The 18,803-nt window shown below is 51.8% G+C and overlaps 1 protein-coding gene across 2 annotated transcripts in view; it reads right to left on the reverse strand.

Annotated features, from left to right (window-relative positions):
* The window catches only part of REEP1 (receptor accessory protein 1), a 121,588-nt gene that overhangs the window by 20,376 nt on the left and 82,409 nt on the right, over positions 1-18,803 (reverse strand). For both annotated transcript variants that reach the window (XM_004465704.4, XM_058279044.2), the window contains exon 5: positions 17,058-17,171. In XM_004465704.4, the coding sequence (XP_004465761.1) occupies positions 17,058-17,171 (114 nt within the window). The remainder of the gene's footprint in view (positions 1-17,057; positions 17,172-18,803) is intronic.

Below are 18,803 nucleotides of genomic sequence, written 5' to 3' on the forward strand. Positions count from 1 at the left end.
AGGAAAACGATTCTGGAAAGATTCAGAACATATTTGGAATAGTTAATTAATTTAAGCTTAGCATGCAGAACTAGCACTCAAAGATATATCACTTTCCTCCCATTAAGTCATGTATTATTTATCAAGTGCTTTTTATGGGCAAGACACTGTGCTAAATGTTATTAGGAAATACCAAAAATACAGCTCGATTTCTGACAAAAGGTAAAAAGACAAATGTACACACGACAACACAGACGTGCCATGCAGAAGTGACAAAGTAAAGGTTAAGCGGGGCAGTTCCACGCTGACAGGAAATAGTGGTCGCCGGGGGCTCAGAAGGAGGGGGGAGGACGAATAGGTGGACCACGGGGCGTTTTTAGGGCAGTGAAATTGTTCTCTATGGTACTGCAGTGTAGGGCACATGACATTATACATTTGTCGAAGCCTCTAAAACTGCACAGCACAAAGTGTAAACCACAAAGTACACACTAGGCTTAGTAGCAACGCTTCAATCTTGGTTCTTCAATTGCAACACGCGTGCCACACGAATGTAAGCTGTTAATACAGGGGAAACCATGTGCGGGGGGGTGTTTGGGGGGGTACTATGGGAATTCCCTATACTTTCGGTGTGATTTTTCTGTAACTCTAAAACTTCTCCAAAAATAAAGTTTATATTACCAACCACCCAACCAGCCAGCAGTTCTAGAGGCAGAGCTGGATTCCAATCCCAGGGCTATCGCTTCACCAACAGCCGAGTGACCTTAGCCTCTCTCTGCCTCGATGGCCTCATCTGCAGAACGGCTCCCGCCTCTCAGGGGTTACACGAGGAGATGCCCAGATGATAGTCATTACTAAAAGAAGGAGCTAGGAATGAATAAAAAAAGAAAAAAGGCAGCTATGAGGCTGCCACTGCCTCAAACACACAAGTTACTGTTGGAAATCAAAGAAAGATCACTTCTGGCTAAAAGGACCAGGAGGGACTTCAAAACCCCAGGCCCAAATAAATGAGCAGAGACGAGTGCCACCAACACAGCTTGTGGGTTCTTGCAAATGCTCAGCAGCACACCTCAGGGGAAACAGCAGCGGGCTTCACACGTGCCCATTTCACCTAAGCCCCCAAGTTCACCCCCAGAAGCCCCCTGGTCTAGCTCCAGGATCACTAGCGCCATGGAGAACGGAGGTGGCAGAGGCTGGGAAAGAGAAGGTTATACTAGCTCAGGATCAACCTAGTCCTAGGGCAGAGAGAATCCTAGTGGCATGGAAACAAGGCTCTTGAAAACGAATTAGCCCTTTCCCATCAAAACAAGCTGAGACGGTAAAAATTAGTATTTCTCTCTCGCTTGTAACCCTCCCAGCTTTGTGCAGTCTCCATTTTAAAGCTCATTCAGGGAAGCAGATGTGGCTCAAGCAACTCAGCTCCCACCTAGCACATGCGAGGTCTCAGGTTCAGTTCCTGATGCCTCCTGGAGAAGACAAGCAAGAAAGCGGGATGGTGCAAAAGACAGCGAGGTGAACTGATGCAAGAAGATGACGCAACAAAGAGACACAAAGAGGAAAGGCAATGAGAGACACAACAAACCAGGGAGCTGAGGTGCCTCAAAATGATTGAATACCTCTCTCCCACATGGGAGGTCCCAGGTTCAGTCCCCAAGGACTCCTAAAGAGAAGACGAGCAGACACAGAGAGCACACAGCAAGTGGATACAGAGAGCAGACAGTGAGTGCAAACAACGAGGGGGGTGGGTGGAATGAATAAATAAAATAAATCTTTTTAAAAAACACAAAATGCATTCACACACATTCCGCCATGATGCTTAGACTCTGCTCTGGAGAATTTTCATTTTGTTATTTTGGACCAGTGTTTCCCACACTCTTCTGGGAACACCAGGAGTTGTTCATTGGTGTTTACTAAATTGGGTCCCCTATTTTAGGAATATAAGTTTGGGTTCCCTCTATTTGGAAAAGCTTAATTCATATTCTCCATAATTCAGTGAGCACCTCCCCTATTAAAGGCTCTGACAGGTATGCAAGAAAGAAACCTGCTTCAGTTTGTTTAACTCAGGGTACCACAGACATATTTGGCCGCAGTGGAATATACTGCTGACTACCCAAAAATCATTCTCAACCCTGTTCTTGAAAAGGAGAGAAAAACCAGATTTCCCAAGCTCCCTTGCAGCCATGGAAGGCCATCTGAAGGGGCTCTGGAGTGGGGGGTGTCTTAGCTGGCTAAGGCTGCCAATGCACTCTACCAAAAACGGTTGGCTTTTATAGTGGGGATTTATTAGCGTAAAAGCTGACAGCTGGGAGGGCTGTGACAATGTCCATATCAAGGCATCACCCGAGACGCTGTCCCCCGAAGGTCAGCTGCTGGCGGTCCTGGGCTCCCCCACTGGCCAGGCAAGACGGCGGCGGGTCCCCGCCAAGGCCTCTGCCTTCCGCCGTGGGCTCACTTCTCCTGAGCTCAGCTGTGGGCCACCAGGCACACCGGGCCTCTTCAGCTCTGAGCTGCTCCGAGGACCTGTCCTCTTGGGGGCCTCTTCCCGCGCCTCTGTGCCCCTCTGATTCCAGCCTCTGGCCCCCAGGGAGCCCTCCATCTGTCTTTGAGGCTTTTCCCCATGTGTCTCTGCTTTTTGTGCTCCAGTTATAAAGGACTTCCAGTAAGGGGATTAGGATCCACCCAGGGTCCCAAATCGAATCAAAGGCCAATCCCACCAAAAGGGCCCCACACCCACGAGAGTGGATCACCCTCAGACACCTTCCTACCGATGTGTGACACAGGCACTCAACCCCTGAGCTACAACTGCCCCGCGGGGAGAATGGATCAACTGAGGAGCTGAACTTTCTAGGGTCCACGAAGGATTCAAACTAACACAGGCATAAGGGGAAATCTGCCCAGGGCTTGCTGGGAAAGGCGTCTCCTCTGCCTGCTGTGCGGGAGGAGGAAGGCTGACCTTGTCTGGGTGTGGGTCAGACGCCTGGACCCGAGCTTGGAGACTCACAGGGGCGCCCACCCTGAGCCTCGACTTCCCCGAGCCACTGGAGGCCACGACAGCAGCCGCCCACTCGGGGACTTCTTGTCCGTGATGTCCATCGACTCCAAGATGTACATATTTTCATCTACGCAATTGGGGTGGGTCTTCCAACAGCTGCTGCCTCGACACTGCTGTCTTTGTCTGCTCGTGGACACACGTGGCTGTCACCCCTCATGGGTGGCTGGGCAACGGAAGCCCCTCGGTGTTCAGAGAACAAACCACCTAAGAATCTGAGGAAGGAGTACGAGTCCCCGTTGTTTGCCACCTTCTGGAAAGATGGAGAAAGGAGCAACATCAAAATTGGCAGGATGGGAATCAGCAGCACGGACGGAAATCCCTGAGACAATGGCTCTGCATCGCCAGTGCTCTTGAAGGCACAGAGGATGATAGAGCGTGGTTAAAAATGGAGGGAGCGGGAAGCAGCTGTGGCTCAAGCAGTTGAGCTCCCGCTTACCAGATGGAGGACTTGGGTTTGATCCCCAGGACCGCCAGGTAAAAAAAGAAAAAAGGTGTCCCACAGGCCCCTGTGCAGTTAAGTAACACACCAAAATGATGATGATGCAACCAGAAAGGAAAAAAATGGAGGGAATGGATGTGGCTCAGGCAGTTGGGCACCTGCCTCCCACATGGGAGGTCCCAGGTTTGGTTCCTGGTGCCTCCTACAGAAGACAGAACAACGAACAGACAATAAGCCAAAAAACAAACTAACCAAAAAAAACCCCACAATAACAAGCAAGACAATGAGCAGACAGCAAGCAAAAACAAAACAAGCAGGGTGTGGATTCGGCTCAAAGAGGTGGGCACCCGCCTCCCACATGGAAGGTCCAGGGTTTGATTCCCAGTGCCTCCTAAAGAAGACACACAAACAATGAGCAGACAATGAGCGGATGTCAAGCAAAAACAAAACAAAGCCAACAAGAAAAACAAAGAGCAGACAACAAGAAAAAAAATGAGTAATGGGCAAAAACAATGAGCAGAAAACAAGCAAAAACAACAAACAAAAACAACAAGCAGATAATGAGCAAAGAAACTGGATATTGATGGGTGAGTTGAAAAGTGAACCAGATTTAGATTCTGAAAGTAAAGAAATGAGGTTAGGAATACCTCAAACCAACTTACTGTGCTGGTATGTTCCTTTTACTATATGTACGAAGTCATGCAAAAACAAAAACAGGAAAACCCATGTCTCAATATGTCTAAAAGTGTACTTGTAATAAAGAAAAGTGAATTTTCTAAGTGAAAAGGTACAATATCTTCAACTGGCAGTGTTTTCTTTCTTAGTGGTACCCAAAAGAATGATGTGGTTTACAAACCACAGCATTTTAGATTCAATGAAATAGGGTTTCACTTCTCAGAGACGCTTTCTCTAACCACCCCCCTCCCTGTAATACGCTCCCAGCGGAGCCTGGATTTCTTTGTAGGAGTCCATACACTTATATTTAGCTACAGGCATTGTTTGCTGGTCTGCCTCTAGATTATTGCTTTTTGCAGTCTTGGCATCTGCCACTCCACTTGATTCAAGTTGGGGGTCAAGGCGTTGCATGAATGAACACATGCCCATTTCCTGAGCAGCCCCCTGTGTACAGCACAGCAGCAGGAAATTCTGCTTTTCCCTGCCCCCGCTCCCACCCCTGATGCATCAGCCAAAGTCCCGGATCTTAGGGAGCATTCCCATTCCATTGAGAAGGAACTTGAGATGTGTCCACAAGAAATGCCAGAGGCTGGAGGACGTGGAGGGCAGAGGGCACACATCTCAGTGACGAGGCGTCCCAGAGAGGAGGCCAAGCTTGAACAAGCCCTGAGAGAAATGCACGGGTGGAAACGGGGACCAGGAGGAACGGAGGTGTCCTTCCTAGGACGTATCGCCCCCAGAGCGCCTTCGTCCCCCCACAGGGGAGGTCCCTGCTGAGGGGAGGGGCCCCGTGAGACCACGCTAATGGCCAGATGAACGCATCCGATTAAAGCTAAAGGGTTTCCTTTAAAACAACTATGCCAAGTGGAAGGCAGCGGCAGCAGCAAGATGTATTCTTCACTTTACACCCTCTTCTGTACTTTAGAATTTTGTGCCATGAATACACACTATCGTCGAGAAATCATGAAAATTTAATTTTTAATGACAACCACGGCACTCTCTCAAGGTCACTCTTACCTTGTGAATATAGGGCTTGGATGATGCTGACAAATGCTACCTAGGCCAAAATGTTTAAGGTGGGCTATTAAAAAGCAACAAAAACAAATGAACAACAATTGAGAGAAGCAGGAAATGAGTTTTCTGGACCTGCCCGTTTAGTTTCTCTCCAGTCCCAAAGAGCCCAAATTGAGCCATTGGGGCCTTGGACAACTTGACTTCACAACCTCATCAGGAAAATGAAGGATAGAGGATGCTCTTCTGTGATGGTTTTGATGCTGGGTGGACCCAGAAAATCATATCATCAGAGCGAATCCACGCATGTGGACCTATGGTAGGTGGGAACTTTGGATAGGTCACTTCAGGTAGAGTTGTTTGATTAAGTTACTTCCGTAGGTGTGACCCAGGACAGGTCTTAATCCTCTTACTGGAATCATTTATAACTGGGACGAATATGGAGAGAGACACAGGAGCTTAGACAGGGAGCCACAGAAGCGGAGAGAAAGCACAGATGGAACAGCCAGAAGTTGCAAGCAACGTAGCCTGGAGGAGAAGGCAGAGACTGGCAGACGCCGCCACGTGCCTTCCCATGGGACAGAGGATTCCAGGACCACCGGCAGCCGGTCTTTGGGGAGAGAATGTTGCCTGATGATGCCTTGGTAGACATTTTTCTCAGCCTCAGGACCGTAAGCTTGCAAGCCAATAAATTCTCATTGTAAAAGCTGCTTTTGGTAGCTTTTAGCAATGAAACCTACTTTCCAACTGGAAAACTCTGAGATCGAGGCTCTATGACCCTCTTCTGTGGCTCCTGGTCTGGCTCTGGCAGCAATTCCAAAAAAGGAGTTTATAGGATGATTTGAGTATCTTCAGAATAAATGTTGGGCCTCCCAAAAAATGATGAAGAGTGAATAAACTCTGGCGTGTGTGTTTTTAAGTCTTGCGTCCATTTCCTTACCAGTCAACGCTGACTTTATAGGATCTGAGTCATGGAGAAAACTGAGAACTCCAGGGTCCTTCCATGAGCCGAGGTCAGCCTTGGGGTACATCTGGTCGACTGCCCCTGCGGCGTCACACCGCACAGCAGCCATGTCCTCAGCGGTCTCACCCCAGCCTCGCATCACGGGACTGGAAAGGGAGACACGCTCGGACATGGCTGGCCTCCTCGCATCACGGGACTGGAAAGGGAGACACGCTCGGACATGGCTGGCCTCCTGTGAAACAGGCTCCTACTGGTATTCTGCCGTCCTCCGTACTCCCCAGGTGTCACAAGCTCGCTGCTGCTTATTTTGTTTGTTTGTTTTTAAAGATTTATTTATTTATTTATTTCTCTCCCCTCCCCCACCCCGGTTGTTGTTCTCTGTGTCTATTGCGGCATATTCTTTGTCTGCTTCTGTTGGGTGTTTCTTTTGTTGCATCATCTTGCTATGTCAGCTCTCCGTGTGTGCGGCACCATTCCTGGGCAGGCTGCACTTTCTTTCGCACTGGGCAGCTCTCCTTATGGGGCGCACTCCTTGCATGTGGGGCTCCCCTATGCGGGGACACCCCTCCTGTGTGGCAGGGCACTCCTTGTGCGCATCAGCACTGCGCATGGGCCAGCTCCACACGGGTCAAGGAGGCCCGGGGTTTGAACCGCGGACCTCCCATGCGGTAGACGGACGCCCTAACCACTGGGCCAAGTCCACCGCCCTGCTGCTTGTTTACATGCAGTTTGTTTCAACAACTCCACCTGCTGCTTTCTGAACACATCAACACTACAGGGTCTAGGGTTCTGCCACCCGAGCTCCGCAGAACCCCAGAGAGTCCACAGAACTACCTTCGGGGCAAGGAAAGGCAACCCCCTCCTGGGCATTTTAGCCTTTTCCTGATTAAAACTCTTAGAAAACCGGACATCCAGGGTTCGCAATCACATCACTGAATTTTCTCTTAATCTGGAACCTTTCATTTCTAACCCTTCCCTTCCTTTCTAAGCAGTAAGAAAGCCACACAGCCAACTCTCTCTGAGTTCTGTGGGTTTTGACATTTGACTTGGTCAGGGGAGATGGTGTGTCCCTGGGAAGTCCACACCGTAGTAACTTGGAATTCCAAGCAAAGCAGTTCACCACGACTGGGATGCTTGACTCTCAGGCCCACGGAGCTGGGATTCGACCCAGCAGGGCCTCTCCAGAGCTCCCGGCTAGGCCCTCGGGGTCCCTGGCGAGGTTCTCTTTTCCAGAAGGACAAAGTCACGGGGACGGCTCCAGCACGACAAGAGACTTAGCCCCCTTCCCCTCGCACTGTATCTAATGCCTACCATGGACGAGCATGAGCATGACAAGAGATTTACTGAGCTGGGCAGCTGACAACAAAGCCACCAGCACAACCGCGTTTCCCACCAAGAACCCCAAAGGGATTAGTACTGAATTCCCACGGCCCGCCCGCCGGCTGGCGGAGGTCACCTCTACAGCTACACATGCTTCACATCAAGGCCAGGCAGATTCATCGAACATGCTGGATGACAACCACTGCCTCATGAGGACATAAAATCGGATTAAGAAACAAAACAGAAATAGCGGGAGAGAGAACGAGAGAGGATTTCTACTGAGAGAGCATCCATAGTCAAACTCACTTCACTCTCCAGGCATTAATCAACCAAACAAAAGAACAACAACCAAAAATACAGTGATCTCATGTTAGGAGCTACCAGGCCAACAGAGTGAGAAGGCGGGGCCCGCTCTCCGCACCGATTCCTGCACACACGGTGTCAGGCGGGAGTGACACCAGCTCTGACCACGGGACGGGGTCAGGTTGAGTTAGTCACACCTCTCCAGGGGTTACCTGCCCTTCTTTGAGGTCCAACGTGTTGACAAAAGGAAAGAGTTGAGCCACCTGATGAAGGGGAAAAGAGAAAAGAGCCATGGGCCCCCGAGCTGACACGACGAGGTACAGGGGAGCCCTGCTGTCCTCCCCCTTCCTTCACACGCGCGTGCACACACTCACAACAGGTGCTGAAGGAGTGATTGCGCGTGAGCGGTCCCCATGGAGGAGCAGAGATGAATAAGACCCGGGTCCTGCTCCCAAGGACAACCACCAACGCCCGGGGACTGAAGCCGCACCAGCCGGCGGGTGGCACACGACGGGGGCCCCGGGGAGGGGGAGAGGCTGTCGGCTCGTGCCAGGCTCAGGCGTGGGCCGGGGTCAGCAGAGGGGGGCACTGCTCAGCGTTAGCAGAGATGCGGTTTGAGGCGTGAAAGTGGGAAGCCCTAGGTGTGTTTGGGAAATTGTGAGCAGGCCAGTCTGAGGAGAGGAGAGGCTTGGGTGCTGGTGAGGAAAGGAAGATCAGCCTGGAAAAACTGGGCTCTGGCTGCCTGGTTTAGGACTTTGATGATCACCCGAGAGTGCCATGAAGGTTTCTGAACAGCGAGCAATCGTGGGGAGAAAGCGTTTTAGAATAATGCTGTATCGTGCGGCACGTGCTGAGAAGTGCCCCCAGCATCTCTTCTCCCCTTCTTCCCTGCGTGCAGGTTGGCTCATGGATGCCTGGACGAAAGCCTTTCTTTCCCAGCCCCTTTTCTGGAAGAGGATAGGGTGTGCAAAGTTAACATTAACGGGCGAGGGAAGGTTGGTGTGAAATAGGCTGATCTGAGACGCCAGCGGAAGATGCTGATGGAGGAGGTGAGGAGGAGGGGCTGCAGATACAAGAGAGGGACATGTTAAGTGAGGACAGTGACCCAATGTGTGGTTTCAGGGCCTGGGTGTGGTTTCAGGGTCCCTGGAGAGGACCTTCCACACACAAACAGCCGTCCCTTGTTCTTGACTATGGAAGTCCACCACCAAGACAAATTACCTGGACTAGAAGCTTTGTTTGGTCCGTGCTGCTTCCTTCAGGAGGTAAAGGACCTAAGGGGAGGTTAATGTGAAATCCTAAGCTCCTTAAGAGATTTTGCAAATCTCTTTTCTGTGGGGTGGGGGGAGGAAGAAGTGATGGTGGAGGTAATGGTGGTGGTGGAGGTGGTGATGGTGGAGGTATAATGGCGGTGGTGATGGTGGTGGTGGTGGTAGCAGTGGTGGTTAGTGCTACGGGTATTGCTGGTGGTAGGGTGGTGATGGTGGTGGTGGAGGTGGTGGTGGAGGTGGTGGTAGCAGTGGTGGTTAGGGCTACGGGTATTGCTGGTGGTAGGGTGGTGATGGTGGTGGTGGTGGTAGCAGTGGTGGTTAGGGCTACGGGTATTGCTGGTGGTAGGGTGGTGATGGTGGTGGTGGAGGTGGTGGTGGAGGTGGTGGTGGTAGCAGTGGTGGTTAGGGCTACGGGTATTGCTGGTGGTAGGGTGGTGATGGTGGTGGTGGAGGTGGTGGTGGAGGTGGTGGTAGCAGTGGTGGTTAGTGCTACGGGTATTGCTGGTGGTAGGGTGGTGATGGTGGTGGTGGAGGTGGTGGTGGAGGTGATGGTGGTATTAGGGGTGTTGAACGGCCAGGGCTGAACAAGTACGTGGCAGGCAGGTGGGACCCTACAGACGGCTGGGATTTGGAGCGCTGTGCCTGAAGAGGATGGCGATTTCATTACCATTATCAGAAAGAGGGAGACAAGGGGAGGGGCAGATTTGGAGTTAGGGAAACGCAGCCCAAAGACACCAAAGAGACAAGGGAAGGAGATGTTCTGCAGAGAAGCCAGTCTGGGAACCATGGAAGGTGAGGAAAGGCATGAGACGGCTCTGGAGGGAAAGGAGAGCAAGGCAGGGGCCTCAGGAAATCCCCATTGTCCCAGGCAATGAGGGACGGGAGCAGGAGGTACAAGAAGAAGCCAGAGAGGAGGTGGCCGCGAAGGTGCTGCGTCCCCACAGCCAAGAAACAGCTCTTTCTGCTCGTGCGTCATCCTCGAACTGTTTCATCAGACCTTCTAGATCCAACCAGGCTCTTCTGTCAGGTCAGGCAAGCGGCTTCTCTCTTTCCGCTTGGGCCCTGGAAATATAATCTTCCCAGGTAAACATGGAACAGGAGAGGGTGCCAGTAACATCAGAGCAGCAGCTCCGTGTGGCTTCCTGGCACTTTCTTCAGCTGGCCTGTGCCTTGCAGTGCTGGGTCTTCTGTTCATTTTAATCCAACTAAACAGTCTTCTGAGAGGAGTGTGGTGAGGTAACACTCCAGGTGCAAACATTGAGAGAACAAGAATCCAGAATTATGGGGCATGGCACGACAAAGGCAAGGGTGATAAAGCCACACGGTTTTAAAGTCTTGCTTGGATCTGCCGAAACGTGTTTCGAAAAGCTAAGACATGGCTGTAAGTTTGTTTGAGAGACTAGAGGGTAGGGAATAATTCCAAACGTTTCCAGCAGGCTGTCCTAAACAGATTAGATCATTTTAGTGTTTAAACTCGTGGCCATGGTAAATTCTAAATATTAATTTTTGTGCCCTGCAGCCTTCAGCTAGGCCAACCTGACATATGCGAGCACAGCAGCTGCTGGGAGGACAGGCAGGCACGGGCTTCTCAGAATCTGTGGCCACTTTGAAACAGCAGACCCAAGGGGAGGAAGCCAGAAACTGAGACACGCGGGTCTGGGGGGGAGACAGCAATCTTCTCGTTTTCTTAGGAAATGTTTTCTAAGCATGAGCTGATACAGAAAAATAGATCATCGGTTTTATAAAAATAAAATCAACGCCTGTCCTCTTGTTAACTGTAAACAAGTAGCTTTTGGGCTAGAAAGGAAACAGGCAAGGGCAACCAACACCAGTCTGCTCGGAAGCCCCAAGTCACCAGGTTTATGAACTTCCTGGGAAGAAAGAGCTTCTGAGTCCAAGGGTAAAGCTTTGTGGTGGGTTTGGAAGCAGTATTTCATTCAAGCAAGAGGTTTCGATGACACAGTGGTGGACAAAAGAGAAGGATAAGAGGGAAAGGGCTATTTAAAATTTTTTTTCTATTTTTTACTGTTCATGCTGAAATCTTTCTCAAGAGTTGCTATTTTTAAGGCAAAATTGAGTGGGGAGAAAAAAAGATTGAATGAGAAAACATGATAATTTATCTCTTAGTGTGATCTAGGGCCATAACCTAGGCTTGACTGACCCCTGGTGGTCACGTACTTTAATTGCAGGCAAAGTGTCTAAGTTTGGGCTAAGGGGTCAGGAAAGTGGGGCCAGATCAGGGAAGCAGAGGAAAAAACAAGAGCTACATTGTGGGTGCTGCTATAAAGGCTATTACATCTCCCTGTTTTCCTGGCTAACCTTATACATTGGGGCACCAAGATGCTGAGAGGATAATGGAGGGGCTTGTGAAAGCTAGAGCAGCCGCAGAGGGAAAAAAGCAAAGGAGAACCAGAGAAGTTTAACAGAGGGCTTCAGGCAGCGCTGCCCTATGGACCTCTCTGCAATGATGGACATATTCTACGTCTGCACCAGCCAGTATCAGTGGCTGCTGAGGACTTAAAAATGGGGCTTGTACAATGGAGGACCTGGATTTTAAAAGCACTTAACTTGAATTAATTTAAATATAAATAACCATGTGTGGCAAGTGACTACCATATAGGACAGAGCAGGCTTGGGCAAATCACAAAGGTTTATTATTCAGATTAACCAACAATGTTTAATGAGTAGCCTTGAGGGCAAAGCACTAAAGAATTAGGCTTTTCAGTTTTGTTGTTGCCCTTTAAAGCAAGCAACAAAGGGAAAATAAGAGAGAGAGAGCACCTTTCAGTTCAAGAAGCTAACAATCTGATAGAGAAATTGTTGCTTTTGGGGTGGGGTGGGAGGGAGGGAACCACACATATATCTGGAAACCCTGGAGGAGAAACGAGAAGAATCCCCAATTCACAGAGTGCCCACTACTGCAAGTAGCTTTCTTATATAGACAACTTGAAAAGCATAATTTGTTCCATCAGAACTGCTGCAGGGACAGAATCTCCAGGGATACTAAAACTTTATTTTTCAAGTAATGAGATGAGTAAAAAACAATGCTGGTTTACCAGGTCTCCAAACTGGGCAGGTGGACGGGCTGCTGCATATGGTTGAAATGTCAAGGGAAGTAGGTGGCTGGATACCCCACCATTTTAAAACTTTGGTTCCATCGGCTGTTCTCACCATGGTTTCTTTCACATGAGAATGCGTTTTGCTTAACAAGTGTATTTCTAGAGCAGTGTTTTTTTTTTTAAGCTTTTTCCTTTTTTCTTCAAACTCTCAACTTGTCATGGTGCTATATTTTTTTTTTATCTCCCCCCCTTGCAGCTTTTGCATGCTGTCTGCTCTCTGTGTCCATTCGTTGTGCGTTCTTCTTTGTCTGTATTTATTTATTTATCCCCTCCCCTCTTGTGGCTTGCTGCTGTCTGCTCTCTGTGTCCATTTGCTGTGCGCTCTTCTGTGTTTTTACTTGTCTCCCTTTTTGTTGCACCATCTTGCTGAGTCAGCTCTCTGCAGCACTTGTGGGCTGGTGGTACTCCACGGTGCCTGGGCCGGCGGCTCTCCGCAGCATGCAGGCGAGCCTGCCTTCACAAGGAGGCCCTGGGATGAACCCAGGGCCTCCCATATGGTAGGCAGGAGCTCAGCTGATTGAGCCACAGCTGCTTCTCTTGTTTTGTTTTTTTAAGAAGTACTGGGGATTGTACCTGGAACCTCATACATGCGAACCAGGTGCTCAACCATGAGCTACGCCTGCTGTGCTAGAGCAGTGTTTTAAAGAGAGATTTGCAATTTTAGCCTGAAAAAGACCTGAGACTCATTATCCTGGTGGATGGAATTCCAGGCTAGGAAAGAGCTAATATCTAAGAGCTGAGCCAGTCACGAGGCTCAGAGGCTCTTAGATGGGAGATGGAGACAGAGCAGGTTCCTGAAAGAAAAGAGGCATCAGCGCTGCTCTGGGCTGGGGACTAGGCCCTGGAGGAAGCTGGGGGTGCTGGGAAGGGGTTAACAGGCCTGGAGAGCAATGCCCAGGTCTGTTTAGCTTTCCTAGTTCTAAGAGGAAATAAAGCATGAGCATTGAAAGACCCTCTATCTGCACAGTGACATGGCTACAGAGTTTCTACACGCTTCCCGAGGCTGCAGAAAGCGCCGCCCAGGGGAGGGGTCAACATCATGAAAAAGTGAGAAGGGAAAGCGGAGCCCAAAGAGCGTTCATTCTCGCGCTCGGCCGACCCCTGCCTCGCGCAGGCATCGAAGGGCGGAGGGCAGGGGCTCCCGCGCCAGGGCCTCCTCCAGCTCCGGAGGCAGCGCCGCTGACAGGACCAAGGCAGCCTTCCGGCACCTATGCGCCCTCTCGCCTCCCTCTGACTAGACGCAGCAGGTATTTGTGATTCGTGAGTTGAGGGTGTTTTCCAGGAGGCAAGAGACAGGCAGCGGCCAAGAGAGTTAAATGGAGCCACGAGGAGGGCGACGAGAAGGCCTGGCTGGCTCGGGAAGGCCTGTTGCCCCAGAGCAGTTCACACAGCGCCCCTGTTCACGCTCAGACATGTCCTGGTTAGGGGCGATAAATTAGAGTCCATGTGATGCCGAGGCCAGTGTGACAACCCGGCCAGGTAAGGGTGCCCAGGTGTCTGGCCAAGCGAGCACGGGGCTGATTGTAACAGGAGGGCATTTCAGGGGCTTTCGTCATCGGTGCGCGGATTGCACAGGCGGCGGGTTCCACCTACAACCGAGGAGGTTGCTGTCAGCACCGAGTGACGTCTCACCCGTTCGGCTGAGGCCTTCAAAGGGGAAGTGACTTCAGCCTCCAGAGAGAGCATCCCCGTCTCTGCTTCAGGCAGCCAGCGTCCCCCGGGGACTCAGGGACCTCCATCGGGGCCCCTGGCTTGCAGCCTGCCCTGCGGAAGTTGGACTTGGGCATCCTCACGGCCGCGTGAGACAATTTTATAAAATCTCATACTATTTACAGGTACCTCCTGTGGGTTCTGTTTCCCTAGAAAACCCTAATACGGTCTAATAGGCTAATGCGGTCGCCTCGCCATGGGTGACTGGGCAAGGGGCCTTTTTTTCCCCCTATTTCCCTTAATTGACATGTTTGCTAAGAGCTCTTTGGAGCAGAAGGAAAGAGGCGGAAGGACTTGTATTCCCACCGTAGTATCTCCCAACTGGCATCACGTGTGGGGAAAACAGACAATGCCCCCCACACACACATGGCTTTCTCATTCTCAAGGTTAATGCTTGAAAGGGGGCTAAATCTGTACCCCAGCAAAATGACACAGTAGACTGTTTTAACCTTTGGGGGTCCGGATGGGGCCTATGGCAGGGGCCTGCACAGAGCTGGCTGCTTAAAGTCATTTGGAGAACTCGTTAAAAATAGAGATGCCCAGGCCCACTGCCTGGGATTCTGATTCAGCAGGTCTGAGAATCTATTAAAATCTTAAAAAAAAAAAAAGATAAAAAGATCCCCAGGTGGTTTGGACGTATAAGCCAGGTGTGGACCCACTGGGGTCACCACCCTCGGACCCCTCCTGGGAGGCCCCGCTGATGCTACGGAAGCCACTGGCCTGCACCCTGGCCGCCCTGGGGCTTATTTTTCCCTTTTAGGACACATCTAGCTGTTTCTAAAATAGAGGGCATTATTTTTGGAAGAGAAGACGTGTTTTCCCTCTCCAGGTATTTATAAGTAAAGAGGAAAAGAATCGCCCCCAGGGGGGTGGATTTGGCGCAACAGATAGAGCGTCCGCCTACCACATGGGAGGTGTGCAGTTCAAACCCCGGGCCTCCTTGACCCGTGTGGAGCTGGCCCATGTGCAGTTCTGATGCGCGCAAGGAGTGCCCTGCCATGCAGGGATGTCCCCCGTGTAGGGGAGCCCCACGCGCAAGGAGTGCGCCCCGTGAGGAGAGCCGCCCAGCACAAAAAAAGTGCAGCCTGCCCAGGTGTGGCACCACACACATGGAGAGCTGATGCAGCAAGATGATGCAACGAAAAGAAACACAGGTTCCCGGTGCCACTGACAAGAATACAAGTAGGCACAGAAGAACACACAGCAAATGGACACAGAGAGCAGAGGGCGGGGGGAGAGAAACAAATTAAAAAAAAAAAATCTTAAAAAAAAAAAGAAACGCCCCCAAGAGGCAAAAAGTTTCTCCTCGAATGCCAAACTCCGCAGAGAGCTGGCATCCCCCCACTTCAGTCCCACTGGTGTCAACGAGCGAGAGGGTATTTCCCGAGGCAAGCTTCCGAGTGTCCCAGCTCCCTCGTGTCTCAGTGCCGGAAGAGGCCTGGCTGGAGAAGCCTGAGCTCACGCTCCCCAAAGCTCAGAGGGGCTGGCGGGGACCCCTTAGGAACCATGGCCAGGATGCAGTGGGACTCTGGGGTCTCCCAGACTGCGGCTAGCTGGAAATACACCGCTTACTATACTCTAAATCTGAACTGGGGAGTGGACATAGCTCAAGCGGTTGAACATCTGCTTCCCATGTATGAGGTCCCCGGTTTGATCCCTGGTACCTCCTAGAAACAAATAAATGAACAAAGCTACTCTCATTAGGGATGTAGTTGAGCACCTGCTTCCCGTGGACAAGGTTCCAGATTCAATTCCCAGTACTTCAAAAATAAAAAGACTGAGCTGAGCAAAGAGCAGTAAACTGTCCTCCTAGCCATGCAAATTTGGGCTCCAGGAGCAGAGAGGATAGGGTGGGAGAGAGGGGCCAGGAGAAGGTATCTGCGGCTTTAGGTTGCAAGGTTGGCCCAATGGCTTTAGAATTTAGAGATTCTGAGCTCTCATGGCTCTCAGCTTAAAAACAAAAACCTAAAATGGTTGCGTCTTAAACAGGAGGCTCCTGGAATCCACTGCCCTTTGTCCATCTGGATGCATCTTGTTGGGATACCAGAGCAGAAGTTTCCTTTCAAAGATACCACTGGGCCTCGCCGCCTTGCCAACGCCTACTCCACGAGGGTGGACACGGGCTCTCCAGCTCCCGGCCGCTGGCGTCGTGGGACGTGCCACCCCAGGCCCATGCCACAGATGCGCTGAGTCCCCGTCCACAGTGGGAGGCGCGCCCACCCAGCCCTCCCTCCCGCTCTCCCAGCCTGTGCCTGCAGAGCTCCTTCACTTGGGGTAGAAGGTGCTTTCTCCTCATGCTTCTCCCTGGTTCGGACACAGGAAACCCCTGCCCCAGGCGGCACGCAGCACCCTTCTGGCCGTGTCCCCCAGCCCGTGGAGCACCAAGGCATGCGGTCATCACCCCCTTCCAGGCCCTTCCCAGCTCTGTGGCCTTCTCCCAAACCCCCACTTCACCATGCAGGACCTGTACCTTCCCTGGGCTAAGACAGCCCACCCCCCAACGCGGTGTCTCCCCCAACATTTGCATAACTGCCCTGCCTGCACCTGCGCTGATGGTAAACCCTAGCCGACATTTGGGTTTGGGGAAGGGGCTGTCACAACCGAACACGGGGGCACTCTGCTAAATTCCCTCTGAGAGTAAATGCCTGACCGCTTTGGGTGTTTTTTTCCAGGTAGGCTACTTAAGGGGAAAGGAGCAGAGGAGCGAGACGGGCACAGGGAAGCGAGAGGGAAGTCGCCTTAAGTCATGATATCCCCCAAGACCCGAGTTTATCCAGCCCCCCGCCACCCTGGGTCATACACCGCCACACATCGGTGCCCTCCGTGTCCGCGGTGCCCGACGCAACCCGCGCCCGGGCTCCTTCCCCGCCTGCGGGCACCGGAGGCGAGGCCCACCCACCCAGGCGGCCCCCTCCCCTGTCTGTTCTGAGTTTGTGGGCACCCCCTCCCCTTCTTTGCTCTTCTTTCTCCACACCTAAGCTCCAGGCCATGTAGACGTTCTCAGCCCGAGAGCCACATGCCAGCTCCAGGGGCTCCAGAAACCGCTCGCTCTTGCAAGCAGCATTTCTGTATTTGTGCGATTTTCTGGCTTGGCCATTTTTCCCATCGGCTCTTCAAAGGGATTCTAAAAAAGGTGAGGACCCGCTGCTGGGTCCTTGGCCCGCTACGGGAGGCAGTGGATGGGTGCTCCCGGAGGGGGCCGGGCCCCGCACGGTACCTTGGACGCGGCCATCACCGCCGCCGTGGCCGCCACGTTCAAGCCGCGCTTCCCGAAGTGCACGAGGGCGTCGTAGCTGCGGTCCTTCGCCTGCACCAGGCAATCGTCGATTTCCTGTGAAAGGAAAAGGACACGGGCGTGCCGGGTTGGAGGGTTCCGGCAGATCTCCGCTCTCCCCCTCCCCTGCGCTTCGGCGGCTGGCCCGCTCACCGACTCTCACCGCGACTCAACGACACAGACGCTTCCAGAGTGTACATGCAGATGAGAGGAGAAGAGAGAGTACAAGGGAGAAGGAATGGGGATTTTGAAGGAAAACAAATAGCAACTTACTGACCCGGGAAGCCTTTTCCAAGCAATCCCCTAGGCTTGTTTCTATCGCCCTCCAACCCTCCGGGGGCCTCCGGGGGTCCCGGGTGTGGGCGACCCTGCCATTCTACACACAGCCTCTAGAAGGCACGGGAAGAGCCTGGGGTGGGCGGGGGGCCAGGGGCAGGCACCCGGCCCCAGGCCCGCTCGGGGGGCTGCACGCTCTTGACAGGGGACGGGGCCTCCCTGCACACAGCTTCAGCTTCTGAAAAATGAGGGTCACGAAGGTTACTGACTGGTAACTGATTGGAGTAGTGCGAGGATTAAATGTCTAAGCCAGGAAAGCTGCCGACACCGTGGCTGGTTTCAGCACGTGATCACCATTGTCCTCATTTTTATCCCGAGGAGGTCAGGGCCCTTGCAGCTCTAAAATTCTGCGACCCCGCAGTTATTTCATTCTGTATCCAAATATCTCCCGATGCGGATCGACGGGAGGGATTAGGAAGCAGAAGGAAGCGGGTGTTATTTTTGTGGATAAGGGAGATCACTGTGCAGATACTGAAATGAAAGCAGAAATTAGAACTCACCCAGCGTGGAAGAACACGGGAAGGGGGAGGCGGGGCGACGGGACCGTGAGCGCCACCCAGGACGAACACCAAGGAAAAGGGCAGTTTGGTCATGCTTTTTCTTTTTCTAAAAATTCATTTATTTTCTGTTTTTGTTTTGTTTTCTCTTTTTGCTGTTTAAAAATCTTTCTTTGTGCTTTTTTCACTTTTTTCCTTTTTTTCTATTTTTTACTTAAAATTTTTTTTGTAGGTTTTTTTTCACTTTTTATTTACTTTTTTCTATTTTTTATTTTCTTTTTTTGCATTTTTAAAATTTTAGTTAAACTTCAGATCAGCTGATTTATTTCCTTTCTTCGGGGTGTTGTTTTTAAAACACGGCTCTTGTGGAATCGGGGCGGCCCACTGTAGAGCTCAGTGAGGGCAGTGAAGACACGTCGGCTCGGTCCGCCTTGCGGGTCGGCACGCTGGTGCGTTTCCTCAGCTCCGAGGCTCACAGCGGGCCGGTGCCTCCCTGTTAGAGCCCCGGGTCAGGCCTTGCCCAGGAAGTCACAGCAGGAAGTCCTCCACCCGGGACTCCTGCCAGACTCTGGAAGTGATTCTGGGCAGCCCTGGAGAGCCAGTCACCGTCTCGCCGACGGAAATGACCAGCCCTGGGTTAGGGGGACAGGGACACAGGAAGAGCAGGCACTTGATGGCCGGGTCAGGACGCGGGTCCCCACCCCTCGAAGCCCACCCTTCTGCGAGAGGAAATGCAGCGTTCCTAGCTGCCAAGGGCGTTCTCGGGAGTATCTGCGGCAGCCTGCTCTTGCAATGGATTTGAGCCCCAAAGCCTTTCCCTGGAGGAATCCAAGAACTCAGCTTTCAGAAACAACAG

The sequence above is a fragment of the Dasypus novemcinctus genome, chromosome 17 (genome assembly GCF_030445035.2).
Source record: "Dasypus novemcinctus isolate mDasNov1 chromosome 17, mDasNov1.1.hap2, whole genome shotgun sequence".
Lineage (NCBI taxonomy): Eukaryota > Metazoa > Chordata > Mammalia > Cingulata > Dasypodidae > Dasypus > Dasypus novemcinctus.